At 40.7% G+C, this 14,359-nt stretch overlaps 1 protein-coding gene across 10 annotated transcripts in view; it reads left to right on the top strand.

The window, feature by feature from the left end:
- The window catches only part of OFD1 (OFD1, centriole and centriolar satellite protein), a 35,281-nt gene extending 21,369 nt beyond the window's left edge, over nucleotides 1-13,912 (top strand). For 5 of the 10 annotated variants that reach the window (XM_014455737.2, XM_023753720.1, XM_023753718.1 and 2 more), the window contains 11 exons: nucleotides 908-1,097; nucleotides 2,417-2,547; nucleotides 3,078-3,189; nucleotides 4,740-5,303; nucleotides 5,812-5,938; nucleotides 7,530-7,639; nucleotides 8,573-8,686; nucleotides 11,326-11,477; nucleotides 12,157-12,312; nucleotides 13,429-13,496; nucleotides 13,775-13,912. In XM_014455737.2, coding sequence (XP_014311223.1) covers nucleotides 908-1,097; nucleotides 2,417-2,547; nucleotides 3,078-3,189; nucleotides 4,740-5,303; nucleotides 5,812-5,938; nucleotides 7,530-7,639; nucleotides 8,573-8,686; nucleotides 11,326-11,477; nucleotides 12,157-12,312; nucleotides 13,429-13,496; nucleotides 13,775-13,817 — 1,767 coding nt within the window. In that variant the 3' untranslated portion in view covers nucleotides 13,818-13,912. Of the gene's footprint in view, nucleotides 1-907; nucleotides 1,098-2,416; nucleotides 2,548-3,077; nucleotides 3,190-4,739; nucleotides 5,304-5,811; nucleotides 5,939-7,529; nucleotides 7,640-8,572; nucleotides 8,687-11,325; nucleotides 11,478-12,156; nucleotides 12,313-12,711; nucleotides 12,887-13,428; nucleotides 13,497-13,774 lie in introns of all 10 variants that reach the window. The other 5 variants (XM_023753721.1, XM_023753722.1, XR_002829220.1 and 2 more) reach the window with 4 other exon arrangements.
- Nucleotides 13,913-14,359: the final 447 nt, after the last annotated feature.

Below are 14,359 nucleotides of genomic sequence, written 5' to 3'. Positions count from 1 at the left end.
CCCACATTCCATGGTGGTTGAGGTTCCTTGGTGTGCTGATTTAAGTGCCTAACCCAGCCGTGGGCAACAAACTACACTACGGCCTGCTGGATCCGGCCCGTTTGAAATGAATAAAACTAAAAAAAAAAAAGACCGTACTCTTTTATGTAATGATGTTTACTTTGAATTTATATTAGTTCACACAAACACTCCATCCATGCTTTTGTTCCTGCCCTCCGGTCCAGTTTAAGAACCCATTGTAGTCCTCGAGGCAAAAAGTTTGCCCACCCCTGGCCTAACCCATAGCAGGTGGCCAGTGCATTTTAGTTTCTGCCTCAGCCTCTTCTTCCCTTCCTATCAGCAGAAGGTGAAAATTCCTATCATTACATTGGGACCTTACAGGTTAAAACAGAATGAAATGTGTTTTTCACATGCCACTTTACTTTCCTTCTGTTCATCACATGTGCTGTCTGAAGGACAGAGCTAGAACTTGACATACCTGAATATATCGTGCACATAAAATGTATTTTTGCAGCTGCAATGACTTATTTGAGAACTTTGTAGGCGTTTGTATGCAAACATGAGATGTACAAAGAAAAGGAAAGCGCCTACAGCATGTTTGTGATAGTTCACTTTTTCATATTTGAGAACTGCTACAGTCTATGATTGCTATGGGACTTTAGTTGCATCTTGAAAACGGGTGATAAACTTAATCAGAAGCACTTGCTTTGTAGGCCAGGATTCTGCATAAGTATAAGGTTGGATGAACTTCCCCCGTGTCAGGCTCTTCTTACTGCAGAGAATAAGACTTCTGTCCAGTGACCTTAATTACATTGTGATGCCCAGCTTAAAGCAACCCTCCAGCTTTTGCGTAAGCAGTACTGCAGTCACTGTTCATTGAAAAATGCAAGTTGTTTTTCAATTCTAGCTTGAGCTCGAGTCTCTCAAGTCCCAGTGCTTGGCAATAACCAAGCAAAACCACCTGCTGAATGAAAAGATGAAAGAGATGAGTGACTATTCACTTCTAAAAGAAGAGAAACTAGAACTTCAGGCTCAAAATAAATTACTTATGCAACAACTGGAAGAGAGCAGAAATGAAAACGTGCATCTCTTAAACTGTATGTCTTTTTCCTGATTTGTATGTCTTTGTAATTCGTATTAGCTTAGTATTATGAAACTGCTTGGTAATACCTGTAAAGGGAGGCTTCAATCAGAAAAATTTTATGCACTTAAGATTCTCTATTTGAAGTTACTGCCTTTTTGCTTGCTGTTATATTAGTAGTGTCACTAAGAAGAAATATTTTTAAACTGTACAAATCTGCCTCTCTGGATTGTACCAATTTCCCCTCACCCTCTGCTGTTCAGGTTTGGCCAGTGGGGTCACCCTCACGGCTGGGAAGGAGGGATGAGAGTGAGGTGAGGTGGTTGTTATCCCCTCCCTGCCATTCCCCCCCCCCCCAAACTGTGTACATTGGCTGTGGGCTGGCCCTGTGCCTCTCCTCTCATCCAGGTAAGATCCCAGGGCTTGCGGGGTGGCCTCTCATCAGCACTCTGTGCCTATGCCAGCTCATTCTCTCCACTTCTGGGAATTCTTCCCTCCCTGACCCTCTAGGCCAGTGGTTCTCAACCTTCCTAATGCCGTGACCCTTTCATACAGTTCCTCATGTTGTGGTGACCCCCCAACCATAAAACTATTTTCGTTGCTACTTCATAACTGTAATTTTGCTACTGTTAGGAATTGGAATGTAAATATCTGATATGCAGGATGTATTTTCATTGTTACAAATGGAACATAATTAAAGCAGAGTGATTAATCACAAAAACAATATGTAATTATATATGTGTTTTTCGATGGTCTTAGGCGACCCCTGTGAAAGGGTCTGTCAATCCCCAAAGGGGTCTCGACCCACAGGTTGAGAACTGCTCTAGGCCCAAGGAGGGTTAACAGCATGGCCCCATAACTAGCCCAGGGAACTACACCATCTTGTGGCTACCCTACATGAGTTACCCTTTATTAGAGGGTTCTTCAGTGACTGAAATGGAACTCCATCTGCTGCCTGCTTGGACCCCAAGTACTGCTAATGTATAGATCAGATAGTACCCAGGGGTAGTCATCAACAGGTTCTGACGGAGGGCTCCTTCTGTGCCTTCTGTGAGTGGTAGAGAAAAGAGGTGGGCTTTCAAGTTAATTTGAGGATTTGAAAGAATTTTTTTAAAACTTGGAGTAGGAAGAGTAGTGAAGTTTGCATTTGCATGCATTAAATTCTGAAATTTGAGAGTCAGGATTACTCTTAGTCCATTCCAAAGAATTAATATACTGTTAACTACATGTGTACAAAAAAAGAGAAAGAACAATTTAAAATCTCCTTAGCTGCTTTTGCTAAGTGAAATGAGAAAACTTACTGTTGATAATCACTAGGCTTTTTTACCTTCTTAGGCATAGCTCAGCCATCTCCTGAGCTGATAAATTTGCAGAAACAGTTAAAGAAAGCAGAAGCTACTATCGTGTTAGGGCATAAGGAGTTTGAAAACCACAAGGAAGCTATGCACAGACAGCTGCAAAGTGAAGTGAGTACTGCTCTTTGGTTGGCCAGCTGTTAGGCCAGTCCACTGTGTACACATGTAAACTTGGCATATGTCATGCCATTGTAAATCAGATTGATTTTATCATCAAAAATTACTCCCCCACTATGCTAAGGTATCCTTTTCATCTGAGAAAATGCTCGAGTGATATGACTATATTCATAACAGTAATAAAATCCGAAGGAAAGCAAACTCATATAAATACAAAATTGACCAAGTCCCAGTGGTGCCCACTAGTGTGTCTCTTGGTTCTTGCCCCTGTGACTTAGAACTGTTGACACACTCTGATGTCTGCCTCATGCCCTGTAGAGCTGTTCTTTGAGATGAGTGAAAATGGAGGTGGGAAACTTTTGTGCTCTGTTGTTTTCTAGGGCCCTGTGGATTACAGGCATAAAGCTGTTCAGAATGGGCAAAACGGAAAAGAGAAGAATAAGCCCAATAAAAGACTTGTTCCTTTTGAAGTGAACTGGGATTTCTTTTACATTGATTTCTTTCCCTTCTCTAAATCTTTTCAGATTGAGCATTCTGCAAAGCTGAAGGCCCAGATAATAGATTATGATGCCTCTGTAAAGAGTTTAAATATGCAAGTGGCTGACTTAAAATTGCAACTGAAACAAACTCAAACAGGTTAGAAACATTTTTAACCTATAAATGTGTACATGTATGTGTAAAACTTCTGATGTATGTGGAAATATAATGATCATTACTGAAATTTTAGTACTTCTCAGTAGGGGAAAAGCCATAGAAATAAGCCATCTTAGAAGTAAAACTCCCTGTCCATTTCAGGAATACCAACCGGTCATCAGCTAACGTGACTTGCTTTTATAAGTTCCCCTGTGGCTTGGGAGAGTCTTATACCCCAAACAGCAAGGTGTGGTGATGATGTACCTCAAATTTATTATGGACCTAGGCTTTTCTTTTATATTTGTTACCCTGATAATAAGATCAATCTGACTCTTTAGTGGTTTTACATGTTCCTTGGGAGATGAGTAAGCATATGGGAGAAGTGGGTGGCTTTTGTCACATTGGCATACATAACATTGATTATATATAATGTTTTTGTTTTTGCACCCTGATTTTGAGGTTAGTTGATTGACCTTGGGCACATTTAACTGGGACACATCAGACACTTGGAAGGGTTACTGCTATTATGTTGTTATTGCATGTTTTCCATGAGGATGCGTGCTATCTGCCCCTTCTGACTTCATAACTGAAGCTGAGCTACCTGTTTTGCTGCTTTGAAGCTCAGAGGAAGTTTCTCTGTGTTAGCAGTTGAACTAGTTTCCACACTTCCTGGTCTTGAGCCTCCCTCAGTTCCTGTTTGCACTCTTTCCTCCTCAGTTCTTGCTCTCTTCTCCCACACTAGTTTTGTTTTTATCTCTACTCATTTCTACTCCTTCCTGTTCCTTATTTCCTCTCAATTTGCCAAACTGCCCACAGCTGAAATCACAGTGATCTCGAATGATGAAAAATAGTTTGAGGATGGAACCTTTTCAAACACATTCGTTACTCTGGAGGCATTGCCGGAGAGTAGCCGCCACAAGACTGGCTGTGCATGTACTGGCTTTGCTTAGGGAGTCCCAGCGTCTATACACCTCACTCACTACTTGTGTGACCCAGCCTCAGCCCCTATCTGTAATGTGGGAGGAGGAGAGTTGTTAGCCTTGTTGTGGCTGCAGTTCCACACACCCTTTTCTGAAACTTGGGCCCTACGGTGGTTTTGCCACAGCCTTGGGAGTTCCTTTAGTGAACCATGTTTGCAGTCAAATGTATGACTGTCCTTGCTGGGTAGAATAAATAAAGATTATGAAAGGATTTGCATCAGTTCAGGTCAAGTTTATCAACCAAGTGAGTTCAGGTCCGCTTAGGCTTTGCAACCAAATAAATTATGAATAAGTTCTCAGAGCTTTTTAGATATTAAGATTGTGTATTATGGATCGTGAAATAATAATTATGTATTAAGAAAGAAGGCCTAAAAAAGGCCTATGAAGCTGTAGCTGGTACATAAAAGCTCCCAATAAATGCTAATAAATAATTAGTATTACCATGGCTTCATAAATTGTTTAGTGTGCATGTTTGTTCTTATTACTACCTCCTTTCATTTTTCAAAAAATAATTCTCAAGCATATTTGAATTTTCTCTGCTCATTCATCACATTATCTCTGTGTAACCTGCAGCCCTAGAGAATGAAGTGTACCGCAATCCAAAGACAGCTCTGTTCTCTCGTTCTGCCAGCGGATTCATGGGGCCTCCTAAGGATGAAAGAAACAGGAATCTCTTGAAAAACCTTCTCAAACAGGAACAGCTGATGGCAGACACAATTGCAGCAAGGGTCTTAAATTATACAAATGCAAGCACGGATGGTAGCTCCCCAGATTCTGAAATTGAGTTTGTAGCCAGCACCAAAGCAAGAATGAAAGAGCTAGAGCGCGAGGCTGAAAGCTTAGAAAAAGCTTTCCTAGATTACCGTGATAGAGTTGGTCAGTACCCTGCCGCTAGAAGCCCAGTAACATCCAGGAGTCTGCCACCTGTGCACTTGGAAGAAACTCTCAAGAACATCCTTTCAGGTTCCTCAGAAAGACGTATTTTTGCAGAGGAAGCAGCTATGCCCAAGAATCCTGCAGGCGGCGTGGTAGAAGCACTGGGCGATGCAGTCTCATGGCTCTGCAGAGGCTCTAACAGACGCCTTTCCTCCACTCCTCTTGCTAGACGAAGCCTTGAAAGTGAAATGTATCTGGAAGGTAAGCTTTTGCAGAAAGGGTTGCAGGACTTGGATGATCCTCAGTGGACCTCTTATCTGAGTAAGAGGGAACCCTAGACAGGAGGAAGGAGCGAAAAGCTCGTGCTTGGCTGAGCCTCGGAAAGCCCAGGGCCTGAGAAATCTCTAGTTGTGTCCTCACTGCACCTCTGGTTGCCTGCTTACCAGCAGCTTCTCCCCTATGGCACAACATTGGTGTGGGAAGCAATGGGATAGAGTGGCAAGTTCCAGCATTTTGCTTGGCATGCAGCTGTGTTCAGAGAATAACAATGGCTTTCCCCTTACTACTGATGAGTTTTATACATTTTATTGTAATCACTGCAATTTCATTTAGGTGCTTGAATCATTAATGCTATAGGTTATTTATACATCATACTCAACTGTTTGCAAGGATAGATAACAATTTCTTTTCAAATTAATAGAACTTAGAAACCACGTAGCTTTTTTTCTCCGTGTAATTTATTCTTGCCCTGATATCTTCTGCCCCTTAGGTCTGTGCCAATCCCAAGTTGCTTTTCCCAGTTCTTGTCCAGAAAGAATGCTCCAGACTTCACCAACTGAGTCTAGGCACAGCCTCTCCTTCCATTCGCTCTCGAGCTCTCTGGAGCAGAAAGCCGAGTAAGTCCCATGTTCTGATTGGCCCAGCCAAGTCTGGTTAGCTAAATGGGGTCTCAGCCCTGACTTGTGTGGTGTTTTTATTTATTTATTTTCTAAAAAATGTATTTTTATTGATTTCAGAGAGGAAGGGGGGGGGAGAGAGAGAAAAAATACAAACATCAATGATGAGAGAGAATCATTGATCGGCTTCTGCCTCCTGCACACCCCCTACTGGGGATCGAGCCTGCAACCCAGGCATGTGCCCTTGACCAGAATCAAACCCGGGACCCTTCAGTTCGCTGGCCAACCCTTCAGTCCGCTCGCTGATGCTCGCTTTACTGAGCAAAACCAGCTAGGGCTTGTGTGGTGTTTTAAAGTGATGCTCAGGACCACGTGGAGTGTAGAATTTGCAGTTAGATTGCAAGATGATGTGTGATCTTTGAGAATCTGAATTACGTGGGGAAAATTCCTCTTAGTAAATAATTTCTCTTTGTTTGCTAAACCTGATGTGTGCACTATGGTGGCATTAAGCATCTTCATAGTTCCATGAATAGACTCGGTGTATAGAGATAAAGCAACATACAAAACTTGCAAAAGCAAATAAATTCAGTTTATTTTTAAACTTGTAGTTTCACGCATCATTGAAAAGTCATTTAAAAATATTTTGGGCCTGGCTGGTGTGGCTTGAGCATTGCCCCATGAACCAGGAGGTCACGGTTCCATTCCTGGTCAGAGCACATGCCTGGGTTGCAGGCTTGATCTCTGGTAGGGGGCGTGAGGAAGCAGCTGATCAATGATTCTCTCTCATCATTGATGTTTCTGTCCTTCTCTCCTTCTCCCTTCCTTTCTCTGAAATCAATAAAAACACTTTAAAAAATATTTTGGTATTTAAGTCCAAACAAAGAAAATTCTAATTTGTCTATTGAGATAAATTCTGAATTGATAGTGGGTTGTAGGGTCTGACTATTGAAGCAGAATGGAGTAGATGTATGTAAAAGCTAGGCTGTGGGTCACCCAGGCTGGGATTGAGTCACATGTGGGACTCCTGTCTGTGCCTGATCCTTATGGAAGGAGACTCGGATTCCTTAGTTCTGTTCTCTAGGCTGGACATCTATCTGCATATCGATTCAGTAACAGTGTACAGAGTTGAAAACTGGCGCATGTACCCATCATGGTTCTAATGCATGTAATGTATATGTATTTACATTGCTCTCTTAGGATAAAACCAAGAGGAGAAACAGGGCACCCATGTGGGAGTTAGGGCTTGTAGTATTGCATCTTCAGCTGACTCATGTTGATTCTGTATAGAATTTGTTCTTTTCAAAAAATGTTTTGTGGTTCTTGAAGAAATAAACAGCATTGAGAGTGTCAACAATAGTGCCTGCCTCACAGTGTAAGGTGGTTCTGCAGAGTGCCCGAGCTAATGTCTTGATTGCTGGGAATGATGCCTTGTGCATGGAGAGTGCCCAGTGCAGGGCAGCTCTCATTCTCACTGAGCACAGTTCATTCTCTAGAGCCTTTTCCAGAGTCACAAAGGCTTTTCATAGTCCTGTGCTCTTGGTTTTTACCCTATTATAGCTTCACACTCATGAATTTTATTTTTCCAACCTAGTCTTTATCAAAGACAAACTGAAGTCCAAGACAGAAGTGAATTTTCAGATGTGGACGAACTATCTTTTAAGGATGAGGAACTTGAATCATCTTTTGAATGTAAGTTCAAATGTAAGTACTGGTTTTTAAAAGTTGAAAATGTAGAAAGCTTAAGTTTTGGTGAAACATACCCATTGTTATAAAAATCAAAGCAGTTATAAATTACAACATTTGTATTTTGTGATAAAAACATATTGCTTTGTTTTTATATCAAAGATTTTCAAGGGTACATTTGAGTTCCATTTTTTTTAAAATTTCAGGATAACAAATAATTTCAAAGTTGGAGCTAGTCCCATAAGTGAACCCTTCACTTAATTTGCCAAGTTTGGGATTACTTCAGATTTAAAATAAGTGATTTTTAAATTTGTTTTATTTCTTTTTATGGACTTTGAAGGTGCCAAGTTATTTCCTTTAAGTTATACAGATTCTGTCGACTGCCTCAGATGTAGAAAACTCATTCTTAGTGAAAGAATGGAGGTGAAAGTATATTAGCTTCCTTGTCTGGAAACTGGAATCCTTGTTCTGTAGGAGCCTACTGCTTAAGTACAAAATTGGGATGTAGAGTCAGTTAGCTCTGAGGTTCTCTCTAGCCTGGGAAATCTTTATATTTGTATGTAACCTACCATTTCGCCATTGAGCTTCATCACCAAGTCTGAAAGTATATTTTGAACAATTAAATGAAAGGCCTTAGTAAAACTTGGAAATTTTTTGCAGCTAACCTTAACAATTGTGTTAACGCCTTGCTATTTAAATGGAGTTCAAATAATTGTCAGCAAGCCAGGTGAATTCTTCTGTCACTTTCCTGTTGGGTTATGAATCTAGTTTTGAAAACAAATCTAATTCTTTAAGAACACTTCGAGAAGCAAATACATTGGCGAGTGGTTATGCTGAAACGTCTTAGGATTAATTCTGTAGGGAACATTCTGGCCTGGTTGCTTTGGTTGAGACTTGAGCGTTCCACGATGAGTTACCCCTACATTGCACTGCCTTCTCTTGCTGTTGCAGCGGACATGCCAATGCAGTTTGAAGTGAATGGCCTCCACCCTGGTGGCGACATGTCTTCCTTGGGCGCGGCTGCAGCCGCTCTGCCTAACAGAGCTCTCTCCTCTCAGTATCCAAGTAAGTTTTCCTTGGTGGTAACTACAAGTAGTATGATGGGTACTGAACACCAGTCTGTGCCCTGTAAGTTATTTCATGTATTGTGGGAGTACTTACTGTGAGCATAAATTATTCAAAGTCTTAGTGTTGGGGTGTTAGCAATGTTAATGACATTTCTGAAGTAACTCCCAATCTGAACATGTAAAGAGGAGAAAGCTGTGAAGGAAAGGCTTCTCATTTATTCTTCCCGGGCCAATGGCTTTTAATATGTTTTCCTTGTCCAAAGTCTGACAGAGCAGTTACCTTTCTGCTTAAGACACTTTAGCAAAAACCATTCCATCTTGAGAAATTAGAGTGTAACAATGAAATGGTGGTTAATACCCATATACATCTTCAGTATGATTGGTACGTTAATATTTGTTTCCTTCCTTCATGTCTTTAAAAATTAGGACAGAAAAACCTTTATATGTCAGTTTTCAGAAGAACTGATGATACTGGAGGAAAAGTATTTATCAGACTTGTCTGGCCCACTTTCTCTTTTCTTTTAGCTTCTCCAGCTTACCCACTTCCCTCACCAGTGTGGACGCACAGGGAGGAAAGCGGTAGGGGGGGACTAGAGCTTTGTTCCTGCCAGGTCCTTTTCTCCTTGAACCAAAGGGTTTAAGCCTTAAACTTGAAAGGAAATTCCTCAAGTAAAACTACCTCTTGTCCTCCCAGTGTTTGGGCAGGACTATCATGCCCAAAACCTATGTGTGCAAAGCTTCTTGTAAGTAGTTTCTTGGTTTAAGTCATCATACTCAGGAATTTGAGGAATTGCTAAAAGAAGCAGGAGACTCTGAAAGGGTTGATGTTGCTGATTCCAGAGTAAATCATTCTGGAAAACACTCATTCAGTGAGACTTGATCAAGAACCTTCTGTGTCCTGGGCGCTGGGCATACTGCAGTGGGCCAACCCAAGCCCTTGCTTCATGGAGCTTCTAGTGGGGAAGTTGGACAGTCAGCCATCACCGAGGACCTCCGATGGGTACCCAGTAGTGGCAGTGGCCACCTAAGAGTGGATGTGGTAGGCATTTGGCAGAGACCTGGGTGAACAGGGAATAAAAATAACAATACAATAAGGGAAACAACCGAGTTGATAGGTGTTCTGCCTCTGAGATGTAATGTAAATTATAATAATAGCTTTTAAAATTATTCTTAGTGTGTTTACATCGATGATTGAAAGATTCTCTTATATCATCATTTCCCCTGCTCATCTGGGTACAAAGGGAAATGAAAAAATCTGAAACTTGCTATCTTTGAGGTGCCCAGTGGAAATGCTGCTTTTCTTTGCTCTTATATCCAAAGAGGTTTCTGTATGTTACTCTGCATCTACAAAGTACAGTCATGCACTGCTTAACAGCTGGCATATATTCTGAGAAATGTGTCCTTCAGGGATTCATCGTAGTGCCAAGATCAGAGTGCACTTAGGTAAACCTAGATGGTACAGCCTCCTGTATATCCAGGCTGTGTGGTCTAGCCCAGTGGTCGGCAAACTCATTAGTCACCAGAGCCAAATATTAACAATACAATGATTGAAATTTCTTTTGAGAGCCAAATTTTTTAAACTTAAACTATATAGGTAGGTACATTGTTATTCACTTAATTAGGGTACTCCTAAGGCTTAGGAAGAGCCACACTCAAGGGGCCAAAGAGCCGCATGTGGCTCGCAAGCCGCAGTTTGCCGACCACGGGCCTAGCCTATTGCCCCTTGGCTACAAGCCTATACAGCATGCTACTGTACAAAACACAAGATTAAATCAAGCACAAGAGAAAATGATGCCATCAAGTGACATGGTAATGAACATGAGGTATATGAAGAATGCTGTCCGCACAACATGGGATGCCATTTTATAGCAAACTTTTTTTATCAGTAGAAATAATATAAAATAATGATAAAATGTATAGTGTAGTAAATACATAAACCAGTGACATGGCCATTTATTATCATTATCAAGTATTAGGTACTAGACGTAGTTATATGACTGGTAGCACAGTGGATTAGTTTGCATCAGCATCTCCGCAGACACATGAGTAATGTGTTGCGTTACGTTACCATGTGGTGATGGCTGCACCACTAGGCAACAGTGATTTTTCAGCTCCATTATAATCTTATGGGACCACCATCATATATGTGGTCCGTTGTTGACCGAAATTTTGTTATGCAGTACATGACTGTATTCTCAGCAAAGATGTAGTCCTTTTTTTCTTTATCTTTTAAAGTCAAGCAACCAAACAGCATTTCTATTTTGAGGTTGCTATTCCATGTGATAAAGTGATGCCATTTAGGAGTAACCATTCTTCCAGCAGCAAGGAGGAGATTGCATTTCTGTCTGTGGAAATGAGCAGCTGTCTCCTCTGATATTTGAATTTCATAACCAGGACTATGAGACCGAGAAGACTGTGTTTCCTCTGTCCTGTTGATAAAACTAACTCAGTTTCTGACAGGGACTTGGAACAGGGCAGAACAAAAACCTTTAAAGTCCTCTGGTGAACCTGTGAAGTTGGATCAGCAGGCCAACACAGTCAATTGAGAATGGAACAGGGGCACCTGCAAACCAGTACTGCATTTGTTGGAAAAACTGATGCTGGAAGCTACCTGCTCTTTATTTTCTGCCCCTTTAGGTGCAGATGAGAAAGAAGTTAGAGAAGAGAGTGAAGAAGAAAGAATATGGAACATGCTGAAAGAACAAAAGCAGAGAGAAGAAAAAAGGCAAAGTGAACAGAAAGCTTTGGAAAAGGAACGAAGAGAACTAGAAAAACTGGATCAAGAAAGGGTAATAGTTATAGCTCAGTTCTCCATGTTAGTTTCTGCATGGTACACCTTTATTGTGAGTCTTTAGTGTCCCCTAAAGACATAGCAGTAGGGTAACTTTCAAAAAGCCTGCTGCAGGCATCCTGATCCTCTCCTGTGCTTCAGCGCACCGAGAAAGGGAGCTTTGCAAGCCTGTGGGCATGCACTCTCAACTGGTCCTAAAAACACACCTGGAAAGGGGGTGGACTCTGCTTTGCTATAGATCTTTCCTGTATAAGTGGGGTTTCCAGGTCAGCTGGCTGGGACCAGAGGAAACCCGGGAGGTGGCTTCCTCAGGCTGCCCTGCCCTCCTCCCTCCTGATTGTCTTTGCCCTTCTATGTCTGGATTCTGGTCCCAGACAGATAGATTACTCTGCCACTTTGCATGCCTGCTGGACCTTACATAGATTAATCTTCCGTATCATGTTCCTTGAACTCCTGGTTCATTTGGTCTAGAGCACAAGACCCTTTAGGCAAAGTAATCCCATTCTTCATTACATGACTTGTCTGTCCCCCTTTGATGGTAGCAATGACTTCAATGAAAAAAAAAAGGAAATGGTTTTCTGGTGTGTACATTTTACGTAAAGAATCAGAGTTATATATAGTAGTAAGTGTTTTTAAAATGTATGTATTTCCTATTTTGCTGGCCATCTATTTGACAGCGGATAATTGAAGAGTCTTTGAAGACTGAAATGGAGAAAGAATTAGAAGAGAGTGTTCAAGAAGAAATGAAAGACAAATCTGCTTGTGGTGAAAATGCTTTGGAGAAATATATGAAAATCATCCAGGAGGACCAAGACCCGAAGACGGTGGATAAGGTACTGATGCTGTAAACGGGAGGTTTGTGGGTGGGGGTGCGAGGGCTTCTGTGGTTTGTTAGAAAACTTTGGGATTGGAGTCTGCCTTCTCTATCCCATTGTATGCCGTAAGTGTCTGTAGATCAGCAGTTCTCAACCTGTGGGTTGCGACCCCTTTGGGGGTCGAACGACCCTTTCATAGGGGTCGCCTAAGACCATCGAAAAGCATATATAATTACATATTGTTTTTGTGATTAATCACTATGCTTTCATTATGTTCAATTTGTAACAATGAAAATACATCCTGCATATCAGATATTTACATTACGATTCATAACAGTAGCAAAATTACAGTGATGAAGTAGCAATGAAAATAATTTTATGGTTGGGGTCACCACAACATGAGGAACTGTATTAAAGGGTCACGGCATTAGGAAGGTTGAGAACCACTGCTGTAGATGCAAGCGGCGGATCTTCCCCATATGCCACACGCATCTATAAAAAAAATGTTTTCCCTAAGTGGAAGCCCTGGCCAACTTTAAAATCATTTTTTCGTGAGAATTTTCAGCTGAAAATATTTAAGAACACCTGAATTGTGAGTAATATATTTATTTTTATAGTATTCATTGCAAATTGGTTTTTTAAACTCATAATATCGTGGTGTGTGGGGATGGTTTCCATTTTGGATGTGTGGCAATTAACTGGCTATTGGAGACAAAAAGATAAAAGCAGAGAAAATCCAAAGTTCAAATGTAGCCTCAAGTCTCTTAAGTGTATTACATTCTTGACAAAATTTTATCGCTTTTGCTTGGGTAAAAGGTTGAACAGATCTTGATTTGTCAGGTTGAAATGTCTCATTATTTTCAGAACAAGAATGAAATTATTGAAATTTCTATCAATGAATAATGAATGCATTGGTACTATCTAAGACATGAATATGTTACATAAGTCTGGAATACTATGGCTGTTGAGAATGCACATGGGATAGTTTGAGCTTGCTAAATTTCATGTCTAAAAGTCACCTTTTTGGACTCTTAAATTATATTTCAAAAAGTTCTCAGATATCAGAAGTCTTTAATAAAATTAATACATTAATACATATCTAATTTCAAAATTATTCTTCCCCCTCTTTATCAGAGCTCAATAAGGAGTGTTGGAGAAGGCTCGCAAGTGGAAACGCTGCCCTCTAGTGACAAAGATGAAAGGTACGCTTTCCCTACCATTGTGTTCTTACCCAAACCATTATCAGATTGCTGGCTTTTCAGCAATGGCACCATTCAGATGTAGTCTGCCTTTAAGAAATTATTGAACTAATCAAATTACTGACATCAAAACAAAGCTGTTGCATGTTGAAGTTTTGATATTGCTACTGATACAAATTAAGTGAGGGCAGAAACCCCACAGGGAAGGAATAGGAACATTAGAAAAGTCCCCAAATGAATTGACAAGAATTTAACAAATTTTTTGTTTTTCCCTAATTTAGTTTCACAGGCCTGCCTCATGAAGAACCAGATGACTTTTGGTAAACACATGTGTTGCCCAGCTTCTTTCTCATGTAACACAATAAAAGGCCTATGTTCTCTGTAATAAACAGAATTCTCAATAAAAATTGTTTGTGCAATTCAGCGTGGTTTCTTTTTCACCATTTTATTTGGTACTCAAGTGTATAAACCAAAAATAATCTAGTCAAGAGATTTTCTAATTTCTTTTCAGAATTCCTAATTCTTAGGCCTTTCATTACTCTAGAATGAGCTGCTAAGGGTTTCCCCCCTGTTACTGTGTTAGATTTTATTTCTTTGAAAACTTATTGGTCAAATTCTAATCCTGCATTTTGGAAGTTTCTTCTGTTTTCTGCTCTCCAGAGTTGGGCTACTGCCTGTCAAACTGGAGGGCATCTTCCCCAGTCCTATCCTTCTGATTTGTCCCTCAAAATAAAGACAGGTTTTCCATTCTAGGCTTCCGAAATCGTACAGTACACTGGGCTTTGCTTCTGACATCTTTGTCTTGAGAATGAACCCAAACCCTGAGATGGTAAGAAGAGAAGATAACATTTACTGGCACTTACTGT

Source organism: Myotis lucifugus, unplaced genomic scaffold, assembly GCF_000147115.1.
Source record: "Myotis lucifugus unplaced genomic scaffold, Myoluc2.0 scaffold_49, whole genome shotgun sequence".
Classification (NCBI taxonomy): Eukaryota; Metazoa; Chordata; class Mammalia; order Chiroptera; family Vespertilionidae; genus Myotis; species Myotis lucifugus.
This window is presented reverse-complemented; position numbering and strand designations above follow the sequence as displayed.